Source organism: Cynoglossus semilaevis, chromosome 20, assembly GCF_000523025.1.
Source record: "Cynoglossus semilaevis isolate Cse_v1.0 chromosome 20, Cse_v1.0, whole genome shotgun sequence".
Classification (NCBI taxonomy): Eukaryota; Metazoa; Chordata; class Actinopteri; order Pleuronectiformes; family Cynoglossidae; genus Cynoglossus; species Cynoglossus semilaevis.
The window spans coordinates 10,841,512-10,858,823 of record NC_024326.1 but is presented as its reverse complement, the minus strand read 5'-3'; the positions used below and the strand labels follow the sequence as shown (position 1 = coordinate 10,858,823).

Below are 17,312 nucleotides of genomic sequence, written 5' to 3'. Positions count from 1 at the left end.
GTTTCCTCCAAACACAGACGTAGTTCAGCTCCATCAGAGCCTGAAAACACATTAGTGCTTTTAACTGACGCTGTAGAAGGAAGTGAAGTGGACACACAGCAGACACGGGTCGGCCGGCACTGCCAGCTCACTGCATGCAAACAGTGATAATTAGGAGATGACTGAAAGTGTTGAAGCGTTTGCGTTCACGCGGCGTGTTAACGTTTCATAGGAAGCCTTCGTCAAAAGCCGTGACATCAAAGCTGGAGGCTGTCGCTCTGCTGCCGCCGACGCTCAAAGCTCTCGGTGGATTTGAGTGAAGGAAAGTGACAAGAGTTGATTTAAACGTCGAGTGATTTTCAGAGGCTCCACAGTTTTCTTAATGCCTGTAATCATACACATCCACGGGCCATAAATGTCAAATGTTGATTTGTTGCTACAGTAATAATGAGCTGGTTGTTCTGCAGAGCTATGATCAGATCGACTAAGTAGTAATTGAAGGTACTACCATTACTTTGTCATCATTTTAAAATGGTCTTTTGGATGAATGCTTCACATTTTAGCAGTGACTCCAGTCTGATGACATGGAGTGAACACAATTAAACAAATTAGGTTTAAATGTAATGATGTAAACAAACATTTTCAGCCCAAATCCAGTGGAGATTTAAAGCAGAAATCAACAGGAGTACCAGAGGATCATACGAAAACAAATCTGCCACAGAAACTATATAAAAATAGATGTAGAAATATATTTTCCGTCAGATGTCAGGTGACACAGCAGCTCTGCTGTGTTTCTGCCTGTGTCACAGTCAGGTGTACAACTGTCCACTCGTCTCTTCTGTCCGCTGTGATGAGGACGCGGGGACACTTCCCTCCTTGACTCGGTGTTGTCTCTGCACCACTGGCACACTGCCACTCAGGCCCAGAATACACTGCAGAACCTCACAGGTGTGCAGTTGGATGTGGTGACATCTCTCTCTTCCTCTCCTTTCCTCTCTCCCCTCTCCTCCTCTCCTCTCCTCTCTCCCCTCTCCTCCTCTCCTTTCCTCTCTCCCCTCTCCTCCTCTCCTTTCCTCTCTCCCCTCTCCTCCTCTCCTTTCCCTCCCCTCTCTCTTTTTCTCTCCTCTCCTCTCCTTTCCTCTCCTCTCTCTTTTCACTCCTCTCCTGTTCTCTCCTCCTTTTCTCTCTTCTCTCCTCTCCTTTCCTCTCTCCCCTCTCCTCCTTTCCTCCAGGCCCGTCTGAGTCACAGTTCATTTATAGCTGTTGGTGTGGCTCCACAGTGAGGCGACCTCTGTGACCCGTCCATTTATTATAATGGTCAGTGGCTTGTTGTGAACATAAATAGGTGTGACCTGTCGCTGCGAGTGCGGCCTTCATCGTCAGGTGACCTCGGCTTGTTCTGTTCAAGTACTGCCCTGAAGCTCTTTTACACATTCTCGCTCCTGGGAGCGGCCCACCACCATCACCGGGTCGGAGCTCAGAGCTGCAGGATAATGAAGAGGAAGTTGACTGTTGACTGTGAATAAATGTCTTTGTTACCGATAAGCGGGCGCTTTTTAGCTTTAGTGCTAACTGTTAGTCCTGACGCTCCAGTAAAACCACAGTTATAATTAAGACATGAATCTGTCAGTTTTCTTTGGACCGGCGGTTAATTAGTAGACCTGAGAATAACTGACTGCATCATTTAATTTAAGTTTATAAAATGAACTGTAATTTTATAAGAGTCAGAGCTTTAAAAGACGGGGTATTTCTAAGGTTTTACTTTAAAGTCAGACATTATTGGCTTTTTAAATCAGTTGGACCTCTGAAGTCTGACAACTGAAGTCAATGTAATTTGTGTAAAAGTGAATATAAGTACCCACTGTAGCTGCCGAGTTTATATACACATATATATTTAAGTACTTCCTGCCACAATATATGTTCAGATGAATAACATCATTATTATGATAATAATATACAGTTTTGCTGTCCTGGCGTCACTGGCAGATTTCCATCGGTGTTCAGTTGTTTTCAGGTTGTTGTTCTTTAGATGAAGTCAAACCCACTGTGTTCGTCTGTCGGCTGCTGTTCTCTCGACTCCTCAGTGTGCTCTCTGTGATCCCTGTGTTGCCACGGCAGCCAGAGATGGACAGTCCGGCCCGGTGACGGCTCATTAATTATTGTGTGAAGATTGAATGGTTTTTACTGCTGTTTACAGGACAACAGACTGGCGTGGCGTCTGTGTCTCGACAGACCGTGTCAGGCCTCACGGTCTTCGTCCAGTTCAACTGTTTGGTGGAGATTCTTTCTCTCGACACCACTGGTGGATTGACAGCAGTGTTAATAGTTCTGTAGAGTTCATCCTTTGACACGTGCTGACAGTTTGATGCAGAGTCTACTTTACTGGTGAATACCAGATGAAAGTGAGGCGTCAGTGTGGGTTTCTAAAAGGAACTGATTGTAATTACACACATTCACAGACGCTTCGGCCTCGTCTACGGCCGGGCCTCCCTCCCTCCCTCCCTCCGACTGTCTACGTCAATAGGAGAACTGCTGAATCGGCGTTACACACTGAAAGCCGCTGAAGAACTCGTTTGCCAACATATTGACGTGTCATGCTGGAGCGCTGGTCACGGTGCTCTGTGCTGTGTTCAGATGTCTTCTCGTTTGTTTGTTTCTTATCTTGTCAGAACTGTTAAACATTGCATGCATTTTAGCAAATGAATAATATTTAAAAATAGACCAGTCGGTTGCGTTTCCAGACTGTCAGGTTGTTCAGGCAGATTTGTAAAGCTGCAGTGAAAGGCCGGCCACACGCCCCGTAAAGGCTTTATTGTGCTGCTCTTTAGTGTACGTCGGGTCGGAGACTGAGGTCAGGGTCGACTCGCCGAAGATAAACTGTATGGGAGTGACCCTCGGCTGACGACACACACACACTGCAGATAAACAAACACAAACATGCGTTTGTACACAGGCAGGGACTGCAGTGCAGGATGATGTACGACATGTGCAGGGCAGTGTACGTCTCTGTAGCTAACACTATTGATTCCTGGGAGATTTAGTGTTTTCTATATAGGTTGCCATAAGACCAACAACCCTCTAGAGGGCAACCAAGAATAGCAGCACTGTTCACACGTCATATACTGGGACTTTATAGCTGCAGGTAACAATGTAGTAGTTATGATGGATTATTACTGCTCCTGCTAAAATGATTATTTGAAAATGTGTAATTCAGTATGTGTGAGAAAATAAATATCTAACAGAACCTTGGTTATTGGATACAAAAATATGACTCAAGAACGATACCGGAAATACATTAAGTTTGCTTTTTTTTTTTTAATTAATTAAAACACTTTAATTAAAATGAAGTTTAATGGAAAAATTGATTTGTATTTAATCTATTAATCATATCTGGTAACCCGGAATCAAATGTTTTTTTTTTTATTTAACTCTTTTTTTTATTCAACTCTCAAAGATGGAGCAGTTTTTCTCACTAAATTCTGAGTTAATACTTAACAAATCTTCTCATCTTTCTATTTGATTGCACGCATTGAAGCAGTTTTTCAATAATAAACAGAAACAGTTTGTCAGACTAACCAGAGACTGAAAATAGTGAAAAATCCTCCTCCCAGGGAGGCGACTGAGAGTCTGTTCACAGGATGCTCCTGACATTGGAGTGACCGCAGTGACAGACGGCTCCATCCAGCCTCAGTAACATGAATCCTGCACACGCGCCGACACACATGCAGCAGGGTCCAGTACAGTGAGACACCAGCACCTCCTCAGACTGCAGATATACAGTACACACGGCACACCGTGTACGGAGCGCACTCTGCTCGATCACTTTCATTCACTCTGCTTTGATTGGTCCAGGCCCTTTGTGAAATAACGCTGCCACAGCTGTTTACGGTGCCTTCGCCGCAGCGGGCCCAGCGTGCAGTTCCTGCACCATTAATGTCAATCTGAAATTGAATTTCAGTGAGACGTGTGGCTCGTATTTGGCCGGCAGAGCATATCCAGATCTAGAATGGTACATTTAGGCCACTGTGGGGGGTGCAGGCCAGAGATTGGTGGTCCATTCAATTGACACAAGGCCATGAATCATGTCTGAGATCTAAAAAAAAACAAACCTCATGGAATGTCTCATTTAGAACCACAGCCCTCTACCTTTTTCTGGCCCAGCAGCAGTGTGTGTGTGAGCATATATAAATATAATTTATAAGGACTGCTGGTTTTTGTCTTTTATTTTTATTTGCTTCTTTTACGAATGTTAATTGCAATACATGAAAATAAGAGTAGACGGAAATTATGTTTTTTTTATGTAAATTTAGAAATAAAAATCTAAAAAATATTTTTTTATTTTTCAGTACAAATGATCCACAAATCACTACTGGTCCCTGACCCAGTGGTTTGGCATCCCTGATTTCAAGGCTGAAAAAAGTGTGATTAAATTATAAAGCAAATATTGTTTCACATTAGTATCCAGTAAAAAGGGGGATTACAGTCCAGATTAAGAGCTCACTGGTACAAATCTCACCAGTATAATCTGCCTGCAAACATTTCCAACAGCCTTATCTGCTGGGACACTGATATTTATTATGTGTAGCTGGAGTCTCAGGATTCTGTGTCAGGGCTAACCAGCAGTTTATCTACATCAAACCGCAGTCACAGCTCCTTTTGTGCTTGGACCCCTTCCCACCCCCCTCCTCTCCCAGCAGACCCCCAGTATCACCCTGGTCACAACACACTTGGTATAAAATCCTCTTACCAGAGCCAGACGCCCCCGTCTCACTCACTCTGCAAAGGCATAAATAGGCCAGGCTGCTGAGCACAGATACTGCTGAAAATACATTTGCTGTGTTCCACTTCTTACACATCCTCCACCCCTCAGTGCTGTGTTTATTCCTCTCTTCTCTTCCTCGGCCCTTCCCTTCCCTCTCCTCCTCTGGATTTTTTGGGGTTGATGTCACCATCAGTGTCACTTGCCAAAAAAATAAAAAAATAGTGTTTGTGCAAACAGGCGTGTCAGAGGATAGGGTTTGTGAACCCACCAGTCTTTCCATGCTGTGGACAGTCAGAGGCACTGAGTGCAGATGTCACCTCCTGACTGATGTGCTTTTAGCTCAGATGCTAATGTGTTTTCCCTCAGACATGCACAGACACTAATGGGTGACTGAATACCTCCAAACTCTAATGGCTCCTGAACCTCATGTGCTCCACAGATAGGAACAGGAAGTGATCCATTCTTCTTCTAAGTCTGCTAATCATCTGAGGGCTGCAGATGTAGAGCTGGTGACAATCCCTCCTCAAATAGAGAGAAAACCACCACCTGTCACTGTACTAGTAAAGTTTGATGGTCATTTCACATCTGTTTAACACAGGAACAACAAAGGATTCTCACTTGTTGATGTAAATCCTGACTTTTAAGTTAAACCTCTGCACTTTTTGCTTGACATGTCCATAATTGGATTAGTCACAAAAAACAGTTAATAACAAAATAATAATTATAACTGACTCCCTTATCGGTCCCACAATGGGGAATTCAGTGTAAGTCTTTGCAACCCACCCAGGCTGCCACAGGAGGCGCAATTAATTTCAAACCCAGAAATTTCTGCACGTAAAGAAAATGTGTAAGGCAAGTGTGATAACTGCTACAGTATGGAGTAAGGCAAGTGTGATAACTGCTACAGTCATGTTCCAGTCATATACAGTAATAATAAAGTTCTCAATTAATCAGAATTAATTGAGATTAATTACGATCACAGCTGCCCTGATATTTATCAGATTAAAAAATGTTTAATTGTTTAACAGCCCCTACTGTGAACCTAATTCTACTATTTATCATCCGTCATCATCATTAATCTTTCCCAACAGCTTTTTTTTTGGCAGCTGTAAGATTCTCTAACGGTGTATATGAGAAATAAGTACTTTGAAAGTACACACTTATTCATCAAGACTTATTATCTTTAAAGTTTTTTCACTAAAATAACTATAGTGAAAAGGTTAAAGGGCAGAATAAGACTTCCTGCTTCTGGTAATCTGCTGTTGACAGAAGTGTTGTTGAACGTGTGCTCTAATCCTCTGTGTACCCACAGAGTTAACTCTGTCACCACAGCTGGGATTTAACAGATTATGGTTACAGTAAAGACAGAACCAGCCTCACTCCAGGTTTTCACTCCACATGTTGTTGTTCTGGGTTTCTTGTGGTTTCTAGGTGGGCAGACTTTGGGTGGACCTGGACTCAGGGCCAGAGACTGAGTCAGAATCTTCTTAAAGTTTTAAAGACGGGTCCAGCCTCACACTTTCCACCCGTCTAGCCGTGAATGATTCACACAGACCTACGATGGCTGTTCACTGAAACAACACCAAAGAACCAGTGTGCTCTGTGTTCAAACACTCGCCGCTGAATCAGCCATGATGACTAGATGCTATAAAAGCTATGCTACTAAATGCTAAACTTATGCTAAAGTTTAATCTTAAAATTATATTTCTTCTTATTATTATTATTATCACAACATAGCCATATGAAATATTGTTGTAAAGAGATCTTTATTCTAAATAATGATAATAATATTGTAAAAATACAGTTAAAAAAACAATTCGCTCCAATCTTTGTTTGTGACATCATCAGTCGTCATCTTTTTTTTTTTTTTTCAGGACTTCTCTGATGTATGGGGTTGGGAAATATCAGTATTCAGTTATGCTTCCTAGAAAGGAACTTGCCTGTGGCTTAATTTATCGCCAGAACCTTTAAATAACTGCCACAGCAGCAATCTGTTCCAGGAGAACACGTTCACACTCACACTCAGCTCTGCACTCTGTGTTTATTCAGGGAGACGATGTCTCTCTCTCTCTCTCAGTGATTCTCTGTATCTCTCTTTCTCCTTACCCCCTCTCTCTTTTCTTCTTCTTCTTTTAGCTCCACTGTTTTGTTTTTTTTTTCACTTGAAAATCTTGTGCCCGTCTTGCATCTTGGAACGTCTCACGATGTTCGTGTGAGACGTTGCAGAAAAGAATGAATGATTTGATTAGAGGATGAGGCTAAGCTGCTCTGTAAGGCGGTGTGTTTTATCCCAGCTCTGCGTGTCTGTAGTGTCATCTACAGGACAGACATCCCAGCAGAACAGACTGAGTCTCTGAGGGTTATCTCAGTGTCATGTGTCACTGAGTCTAAGCTGGGATTAGACGTCTGTCACACCAAGCTCTGGATGGAACTTTTAGTCCTGCAGCGTCATGGAATCAGAGACAGGATGAAACGTCTTCGTCATCTTTAATTCGCACTGAGATAATTATTATGATAGATTATTGCTGCGGCCGCACGGAACTGCTGTCCAGATGATTCCTTAACAATTGAATCAGAATTATATTTAACTCGATGTGAATGATACGTCAATTCAAACTCTCAAAGCTGCTTGTGTTGCTTTAATTACTATAATTTGATTTAATTCTAATTGTTACCTTTACTGTTAGCAGCACTGAGGTGAACACTGAAGTCTGACTTTCTGTTGTTTGTTGTGTTTGTCACAGACTGTTCTGAGGAGACGGGGGAGCAGAGAAACATTTAAGGACAAAAAATACACAAGTCAGGTAAAAGAAAATATTATTTTGAGTGGATATTATTGTTTATCTGCACTAATCGACCCCAAATATTCAAAGCAACACAGTGAATACATCCAGTATCAAAGTCACAGACACTGAAGTTATTAAAAAAAATGTACATGTGATGAAACATCCGGGGTCACCAACTGTATTTGTCGAAAGGTCAGGATGTTACTGGAGAGACAATGTGTATTACAGACACAGTATAAAAATAAAAATAAAATGTTAGTTTAACAACTATATATATATGTTTTTATTTTATTACAAAGCCAAAGGTATTTTCAGTCTTTAACACAATATTGGAAATCCAGTCGCAGGCCGGACTGGATGGTTTGGTGGTCCAGATTTGGAGTATAAGTATTAGAGAAATTGATGGACCTTTGGAGAATGATAAGATAGAGGGTCATGGAGGTTATACAGTATTTATCTGGTGATGTGATTTATCAGACAAATAAGCCTCCTCTCATTGGCTAATACGTTTAAGTTTCTCTCCTATCGTCTCCTGACCCTTTTTCAGGAGGACAGCGCAGACCTCAGGTGCCAGCTCCAGTTTGCCAAGGAAGAATCCGGCCTAATGAGGAAAAAGATGGCCAAGCTTGGCCGAGAGAAGGACGAACTGGAGCAGGAGCTGCAAAAGTACAAGTCCGTCTACGGGGACGTGGACAGTCCACTGCCTCTGGCTGAATGCTCCGGCGGAGGCCCTCACACCACACGAGAGGCTGAGCTGAGATTACGACTCAAGCTGGTGGAGGAAGAGGCCAACATCCTGGGCAGAAAGATCGTGGAGTTGGAGGTGGAAAACCGTAGCCTGAGGGCCGAGAACGAGGACATCCGCTGTCAGTATGAAAGGGACTGCTTCGGCCGGGAGCCCTTCTCCAGCATGCCTTCATCGCCATACGGTGGTGACTCGCTGGAATCTGCCAGTGAGCTACGCCGGCATCTCCAATTTGTGGAAGAAGAAGCTGAACTTCTACGTCGCTCAATTTCAGAAATAGAGGATCACAACCGACAGCTGACCTCTGAACTTAACCGCTTCAAATTCGGCCCCAGCAGTAGTCTAGGGCCAGTGGGTGAGGAGGGCGGTGACGCTGGACTGTACAAACCAGGCAACGGGAACGGCAACGGTTCCAGCGGGATGATGTTGGAGGAGCTAAAATCAGCCAGGATGCAGATCAACGAGCTGAGTGGGAAAGTGATGAAGCTGCAGTACGAGAACCGTGTCCTCATGTCCAACGTCCAGCGCTGTGACCTGGTGGCACACATCGGCCTGCGCACCGGCAGCCCCCGAGATAGCGACGCAGAGAGCGACACGGGGCGGCGGGAGTCTGCTGAGGAAGAGGAGGCGGGAAGACTTCTTCTTCTCCATCCTAAGAGAGAGGGACCTATTGGAGGAGAGAGCGACTCTGAAGACATGTTCGAGAAGACCACAGAAAACACCTCAGGGTTCGTTAGCATCAAACCATCAGACATCACCGAGCTCAGCACCGCCGAGTTGGCCAGCCGCCGGCGGGAGGAGCGGGAGTCGCTGAGCAACGTCAGACGAGAGGCCGAGAGGCTGGGGAGGTCGGTGGATCGTCTGATCACAGACACAGACAGTTTGATGTTTGATGGCCGGCTGATGGTGACAACGGGCGAGAGCCTGAAGGAAGGGGCAGCGGCAGGTTCCAAACCAGACACCCAGGCCCTGGATGCCATCAACAGCCGGATGAAAGCTTTTCGCACTGAGCTGAACGTCTTCCTGGAGAAGCTGGAGCACGTAGGGGAGGGGCTGAGAGAGAGGACAGATGACTTGTCCCCTATGCCAAACCTCACAGAGTCCAGCAGTTTCCTGTCCACCGTCACCTCCATGTCCCGCGACTCTCCCATCGGCACCTTTGGAAGAGACCTGGCCACGGACTTCCAGGTAAGTTTAGTAAAGAAAACAAAACAACTAAATCCTTACTGTTGATGCTGATGGATAAAAAAAACCAAGGACTAAAATTCCCAGAGGAATACAAAACAGTTAAACTCCAGAATTGTTCAGCCTGGCTCTTCAAAGCTTCACTGCTTTGTACTGAATACAAACATATTGTGTTGCTGACAGTCACATCTGAGGTGAAGGCTGTGGCAGAATAATCATCTTGAGAACACACACACACATATATATATACACACACCAGTTCGACACACACACACATATATACACACACCAGTTCTTGTGTTTGTGTGCACGTCACATTTATGTTTTATCTAGTATCCAGTTTCTAAACCCTAAACCTCTAAACCCTAAGTGTAACAAATATCTATCTAATCTTAATCCTAACCCTAATCCTAACTCAAACTGAATCTCAGGCAACAAAACATCCTCTCACTGAGAATAATCCCAGATGTACGAGGTGTCAACTATACCAGTAACTTCCCCCCAGCCCCCCTCGTAAACTACAAAAAAATAACCAACTCATGCGATAGGCATGTTATTTTTAGAGTTTAATTTCATAAGCAGCAGCTTGGCAGTCACGCAGCAGAGATGTGCTCCTTAGTGCCTTATTATCAGATAGTATATACGTACACGTGAGTGTACTACAGTATAATAGTGTGTAATACTCCGAAGCACACCGAAGGGCAGATAAAACCAGACTGAAGTCAAGGATAAAAATCTCTAAAACTCTGATGTTTGTTCTGGTCGGTGACGGTCCAGCCACAGGTCAGGGTCCAGCGCAGGATCAATGCCCACTGTCTCCACCACACTGGCACCACCACGCCCCCTCCCCTGACCCACTGTCACTGCCATTGCTTCCTGTTGCTGCTACATCAACATCTGCATCTCCATGCACACGGTCATAGCCGGCAGCCCTGCCTGCCTGTCTGTCTGCCTGGCTGCCTGTCTGTCTGTCTGTCTGCCTGCTGTGTCTCTCTGCTCTCAGTCACTAGACTGCAGGGGAGTGGAGGGGTGGGGCGGGGGGCTGATGTAGGACAGAGGGGTTGGTTAAAGTGGAGTGAGTGAAACGTTAACAGTCTCAGCAGCAGCAGCTTCGTCATCCATCAGGCTTTGATCCAGTGTTTCCTCCTAATGTGTTATTGTTGCATGATAATGACAATGACGATGACGATGACGACGACGACGCCGGGTGAAGACTTTCTCTCTGCAGCTCAGCAGCTCCGTCACACGCTGTGACCTCATCAAAAAAGGGTGGAGCTCTGTGTCATGTATCTCTAGGCACCTGCTACAATAACCGGGTATATTTTTAATAACGTAATTGCATGGCACTGTGTTATCAGCTCTCACACAGAAAAAAGACAAAGTCCTGGCTGTCATCTCTGTCTGTGTTTGACTACGGCTGAGTGTACGTCCACCTGTCAGGCTCATCACTGCTGTGCTGCATGATACGACGGACTCAGTGGAAATATTTTCCAAACAAACAGCCAGACTGGAGTCAAACTAACTCCTCACACCTTTGACCGGTGTCTGGTTATATTGTGGTAAAGCCTGGGTCAGCAAAACTGTCATGTAGACTCTAAAATGTATCCAATCAGAGAGCATAGAAATAGAGATTTAAAAAGTCAAAAAGTGTTCTCCTTTGTCTTGACTATTAATCAGAGAGCATAGAAATAGAGATTTAAGTTCTCCTTTGTCATCTAATAATGAAACTATTCTACTAGTTTGGAATTTGGAATTAATTCTGAATTTTGGAATTAATTGTGATTGTTTCTACTTTAAAAAAAAATTAGATATATCTTCTTCACTTCCTGTCACATAATCCTTTTTGTGACAGACCACTGTCTTTTTTCTGTTCAAAATTATAAGAATAAGGACTTTTACCACTACAGATAATACTATATTATACTAATATGTTATTATTATTATTATTATTTATCTAAAAAGAAAAAAGTCTAGTCTAAACGAGTTTTAAATCCCTCCTAAAAGTCCACCTGTTACCAAACCATAGATGGATGGTAAAATGAAGTCATATTTCACACAAACCTGCCACAGAAATGTCCATCAGATACAAAAAAACATTTTTTTTATATTTTTGAAAACCTCTGCAGATGCTCAGGACTTGAACTCTTCTTTTCCACCTGCCATTCTCTGATACATGGGAAAACAACTGTTGCACAGCAGCTCGGCTAACGCTCAGCCTCCTGTAATTCTCCTTTATTTCTTGCAGCAATGTGTGGAAAACAAACATCACACAGACTCCCGTTTCAACTCTGCTTGAATAACTGCTCATGTAATCACAGCGGGCATGTGCTGCAGACCTTTGCGGTTCTAGTTACGGTTCTGCCCTCTGCTGTGGGTTCTCTCAGCCGTTGGTTTGGACTCATGGATCCTTCATTGCATGCGCTTCATAACAAGTGTTTTTTGCGTTCTTTTCTCCCCGATTCCCTCTCTTTTTTCCTCCTCGTGTTCCCGCCAGATGTTTCAGCCCATGGTTTTGTTCATCCTCATTCTCGTTCTCTTCTCATCTCTCTCATACGCCGTCATCTTTAAGTTGGTCTTTCTCTTTGCTCTCTTCTTCGTATTCTAGTTTGTTTGTCTCCAGACTGTACAGAGTCTCCGTTGATTTCCTTCCTGTGCTTTTACCTTCATCCATTCTCTTTTGTTTGTCATTTCTCTGTCTGTTTACCTCCACTTCTTCTCACCCTGTCTGTTGTCCTCTGTCTGTGCTGTCCACCTCACCCTCCGACTCCCCCCGGCCACCCACTCCTCCACCACCACTTCCCTCACCCTTCTCCCCTTCACCCCTCACCTGTCCCCGTGAACTCTGACTCTCATTTGTCTACACTCACCCTCCCCCCCTCTTTCTTCACCCCTGTTCATCCCCTCTCCTCACCCCTCGTCACTCACAGTCTGTTCAGAGAGATGAGCTGGAGTGGCATCTAGGACAGGAGCGAGGAGTGGAGCCCCAGAGCAAGAGCCAGGGTTGGGGCCAGCCCCAGAGCAGGGGAGCTGCGGGACTCACTAGGTACAACAGGCCCCTGGCTTTAAGAGCAGAGGTCAGTGCCCCTCCTTCCCCACTCCTTCATCTTCCCTTTCACCTGTGGGACTGAGGTCACTCTTGCTCCTTAACAGACACACGGGCCTTATGTTGATTACTGTGTATACTAAATCTAGAGAACTACAGCCACTGCTGTGGAATACAGCTCCACAGGTTGAATGGAGACAAACTCACCCCCCCCCCAACTCTGCCTCCCTCATGTCATCTTTAACATCACTAACGCATGAACTTCACTGAGACACACAAGTTTTTATTTCCTTTTTAATTGTCAGAATTAATGGAATTTTAGAACAGCAAAACAACACAACTGAAATAATTCTGATTTATTTTGTTTTATTACAAATGAGAAGAAATTCCAAAATGTAACAACTAAAATCCACCAACTCTACTAAGCTACATTTTAAATTATACTATTTATGAATATTTTTTGGTATTTTTCTGAATTAATAAATCCATCGTTTGGATCAGTCACATGTGAACCAGGAGTGAAACACAAACATCTACATCCTGTCTTTCTGTTGCAGCAGTTTTTTTTGTGTGTAATAATGTGCCTGGATTTAAATCCATTCAAGTGGTAATATTTGCCATTGACATTTGACAGCAGGCCCCGGCCTCTTTGCTGCCTCCTGTGGCTGCTGACTGTTGGCACAAGTTCTGGGCCGCGAGCAAAAAGGATTTAAAGAAAAAATATTTGAATCATTTTTTTTCCAAGTGTCAGTGAAGTAACCGTGTTCTTCTGTGCTGTGGCTCCAGCTCCAGCTCCGGGACGCCCCGACCCCTGACGTCAGTTTTCATCTTGATCACGAACAAAAACCACGAGCACTGACAGAGGAACCAGGGGGCGTTGTTCCTCAGCCTCAGGTACCAGTGCACGGTCCATCATGTCGCTTTTTAATTTCTTCACATCCCAAACATCAGACCCAGTAATTTAATCCTCCGCTGCCTCTGCTGATTTATCACATACTTTAATTAAAATAATGAAGACACTGTCTCAGCTCATAATAACGTAACTGTCTGTAGTTTTACAGAAAACATTTTTCAGTGTGACAAGTGCTATCTGGTGTAAAATGGTGGAAAATATCATGTGTGACAAGTGCTATCTGGTGTAAAATTGAAAATATCATCAACAAAAACCTCTTTCTCCAGGATGAGGACCTGTTGCGTCTGGAGGCCCAGCGTGGGGCTCTCCAGCTGCAGGGGCTTCAGAGTCACGAGGTTCCCTGGACTCAGGAGAGGACAATGCTCCAGCAAGAGGTTCGTCTGTTCAGACGCAACACCGTCATCATCTACATGAAGCTCAGGTGGATCCTCATGCACTGGAGGCTGGCACGCAAAGGAGACGGCGGCGAGGAGGCGGTTCTACCTGAGGTGGGTTTTCAGGCTCAGTCGATTCTGCAAACCTGCTGGTTTGGACAGTTTTTTGATACTGACATCTTCCAGTTTGACAAGTTGGAGAGCCTCCCAGATGTGGGGGTGGTAATGGGGCAGGCAGAGGGGGAGTCGGACCAGGAGGACAGACTGTGTCTACCACCAACTCCAGGAGATCTTCCAGACCCTGGGGCCATCAGTCCTCATGATCAGCACCTGCAGCACCAAAGACAGGTACACAGACAGTTTTAAAATGTTGACGTCTGTGAATCAATGGAACACATTATCAGTTTAGACTAAATCTACAGCAGAGGCCTTAAAACTGTAATTGACTGGAGATATTTTTTTTAATTGTTGTTCATAAATTTCCAGCACAGTAATCCTCCTGTTAAAAATAAAATGATCTTCTTACACAGGATTTTGTTGTACTTATACACTATACTGTACTGCAACTCACTGTATTAATTGTTTTACTGTAGCTGTGAATTTCGTGATGTCCCTCAGTCATTTTCATGTTTCATGGGAGTTTGACCTGGATAACTATTCTGCTTAGATGCAGTAATACCATGTGATGACAACCAGGTTAGTTTTTTTTATTTCTCCAGGCCTGGTTTACTATTAGAAGATTTATGCAGGAGGTTAAAATATTTTTGGGGGAAAAAAACAGATATGCTGGAGTTAGCATTTGTTACGCACGGTTACGATAGCAGAGACGAGCGCTGATGAAAATACCTGCAGCTGCAGCTGAGGCGAGATGATGACGTGTACATGCGTAAAGAGGTCGTAAGACGTTTTCAGCAAAGACGCACGCACACACACACAGACACACACACACACTGTGTGATTCATTAGTCCTCGTTCTGCTGAAGTGTTGAAACACTGCACTAATGTTTATCGCAGGGCCGCTGCACCTCCACACAGACCACCAATATTCTAGCAGATAAAAGATTTGAAGGAGTTTGATGTTTACAGTCTGAAGTCACACTTTACTGTACATGTGAGTCTGAGTGAGGGTGAGGGGTCAACTGTCCAGGGTTTGACCCTGTCCTCATCCAATCAGCACCAAGCAGCCCTTTAATGCATTAAAAAAGCTGGAAATGAATAAATTTGACCACATTTGAAAATAATTGAATTTCCTTTCCTGGATCCAGAAAGTTTTTTTCTGTTTAGTGTCTTTGTGTCTAAATTATTATTTTTCCACCTCAAACTAAAAACACTTCATGGATGAATGAGTGAACGGCTGTGACGAGACAAGATGGAGATCTTAACATTTATTTAACATTTGTGTTTCAGTTGAGGGAGAACCGCCGGGTGCAGCAGGCCCTGCGGACGCTGCTGGAGGAGTTTCGGGAGGAGCTGCAGGAGGAGGAGTCGTGGCGGTGGCAACTGCAGCAGTCCTATGCCAATGACAAAGCCGCCTGGGAGGTCAAGTGGGCAGAGATGAAGTGCCAGGTTGCACAGGTACAGATGGTGTCCCAGCATGCACCCTTAAAGGGACAGGACAAAATCTGGTGCAAGGAAAAGGGTAGTGTGTAAATTAGCAGCAAAGGACAGAAAACACATGTCGTCCACCTGAGACGAAACCGCACTCAGGGCAAAACGTTAACAATGGTGGGAACCTGGTGGAAGCTTCTGCTGTAGGTCTGTGTGTTATCATGTTCAAGACAAATCAAATGTATGACCTAAATGTGGTCATCAATGGTCTTCCATTTCAACCTTTTTATCTTTTACTTTACAACCATTCAATAATCACCAGCCAATCACTGCACGTTTTTGTTCTCTGACCAGTTGGAGCAGGAAGCCAGAGGTCAAGTGCGAGGTGAAGCACAAGGAAGTACAGGGGAGCCTTTAGTTGACCCAGAGTGGACGTTGAAGCAGGAGCGCGAGGAGCATCGGCAGCTGCTGGCTGACAGCCACAGCACCTCCTTGGACCTCCGCTGGAAGCTGCAGCACGGGGAGAAGAAGTGGAGCTGCGAGAGGGCAGAGCTCATGGAGCGCTTTGACCAGGAGAGGCAGGAGTGGAGCTGCAGCATGAGAGAGCTCCACCACAAGATGGAGAAGGTGAGGGAGGGAGGGAGGAAGAGAGAGGGAGGAATTCATTTATTGAAAATAAAATCCACTGCATTTGTGTCCACTGTATTTATCTGACAACAGCTGCAAAATAACAATAAAAGTGTTAAAAAAAATCACAGTTGAAGGAAGACATTAAAAACAGGTCAAAACAGAGAGACAAACTCTACAGAGGATTAATGAATAATTGATTGACTCTGAGATTTAATGAGATCAGCAGCAGCCATTGACTTCCTTTGTGTCTGCTGTTCAGAGCAGGATGTGGGAACGTGTGCCGTTTAATAGGACAGGAGTGGGAGCAGGAACACAACAGAGCAGGAGCAGGAACCACAGCATCAGGAACACAATCAGGAAGTGGAGACGCATTATTCACTGATGTTGCAGCAAACTATAAAGCACAGGTCACACAAGCTGCTCAGACTGTCAGGAGACAAAAGGAACGAAGGATGAATGTGTCTGTGATGTTGTCACTGTTAAAGAAGTAGACAATGATGGATGGAAGCATGAATGGAAGCATGGATGGAAGGATAAATTGACTGAATCCTCCGACAGATGCATTGATTGTGTCCGTGTGACTAAACGCAGATGCAGCAGGAGCTCAAAAGTCTGCACGGCGACAGCAGTGATGTCAAAGATGGAGGTTCAGGCACCAGAGGCGCCGTCCAACCTCAGGACCCTCTCAGCAACCCACGCTCCCCCTGTACGTCGACCCCTCTCCTGGCCCCCGCCACACGTTCGTACTCAGACTCCGAGGCCATGCTGGAGGAACAGGGGGCGGCGATGAGGCTGAAAGGGCCAACGGAGAGCCTCTTCCTGGATGCTCTATCTCTGGACCCTCTCAGCCTGGAAGTCCCTCCACCCTCCAGACTTGAGAGTGAGAAGAGGTTCCCCTGCATGAAGGAGGTAACCCCCCCCCTCCCCCCCCAGACCCATTTGTGTGTTCTACCATTTCTATTCACATTTTGTAACTGACTTATTCATGGTTATGGTTAGTGATAGGGTCAGGGTAAGTTAAAGGGTTAATCTAATGTGGAGGTAAAAAAAACACTTTTATATTCTTTGGTGTCTTCCAGGCCCTTGATGAGATTTCAGAGAGAGAAGCCGCTCCTGTGTTCCCAGAGGAGGAGATGAGCGGTGGGAGTCTGCTCAGGTAAAATGTGTGACAAAGTCCAGTTCAAATTCTTCCTTTTTTCACATAAAAACATGTAATAGAATTATAAATATGGCTGCAGTAAAAACCAACAGGCTGCAGATGACTCAGCCTCCTGCTGCATTCCTGTTGCTAATACATGCTTAATGATCCTTTCACTGTTTTAGTGAATTTTCCTGAGGTTGTTTTTT

The 17,312-nt window shown here is 44.6% G+C and overlaps 1 protein-coding gene and 1 long non-coding RNA gene across 10 annotated transcripts in view; one reads left to right on the top strand and one right to left on the bottom strand.

Annotated features, from left to right (window-relative positions):
- Window positions 1–17,312, top strand: part of LOC103396534 (microtubule cross-linking factor 1) — a 32,342-nt gene that overhangs the window by 6,817 nt on the left and 8,213 nt on the right. For 4 of the 9 annotated variants that reach the window (XM_025052654.1, XM_025052653.1, XM_025052661.1 and 1 more), the window contains 9 exons: window positions 7,486–7,545; window positions 8,075–9,460; window positions 12,385–12,531; window positions 13,287–13,394; window positions 13,680–14,135; window positions 15,195–15,362; window positions 15,690–15,962; window positions 16,557–16,874; window positions 17,045–17,121. In XM_025052654.1, coding sequence (XP_024908422.1) covers window positions 7,486–7,545; window positions 8,075–9,460; window positions 12,385–12,531; window positions 13,287–13,394; window positions 13,680–14,135; window positions 15,195–15,362; window positions 15,690–15,962; window positions 16,557–16,874; window positions 17,045–17,121 — 2,993 coding nt within the window. The remainder of the gene's footprint in view (window positions 1–7,485; window positions 7,546–8,074; window positions 9,461–12,384; window positions 12,532–13,286; window positions 13,395–13,679; window positions 14,136–15,194; window positions 15,363–15,689; window positions 15,963–16,556; window positions 16,875–17,044; window positions 17,122–17,312) is intronic. The other 5 variants (XM_025052657.1, XM_025052656.1, XM_025052655.1 and 2 more) reach the window with 5 other exon arrangements.
- The window catches only part of LOC112486308 (uncharacterized), a 6,359-nt gene continuing 4,206 nt past the window's right edge, over window positions 15,160–17,312 (bottom strand). The window contains exons 2-3 of the long non-coding RNA XR_003048733.1: window positions 15,687–15,925; window positions 15,160–15,409 (exon numbers count right to left, since the gene is read on the bottom strand). This is a non-coding gene — a long non-coding RNA (uncharacterized LOC112486308). The remainder of the gene's footprint in view (window positions 15,410–15,686; window positions 15,926–17,312) is intronic.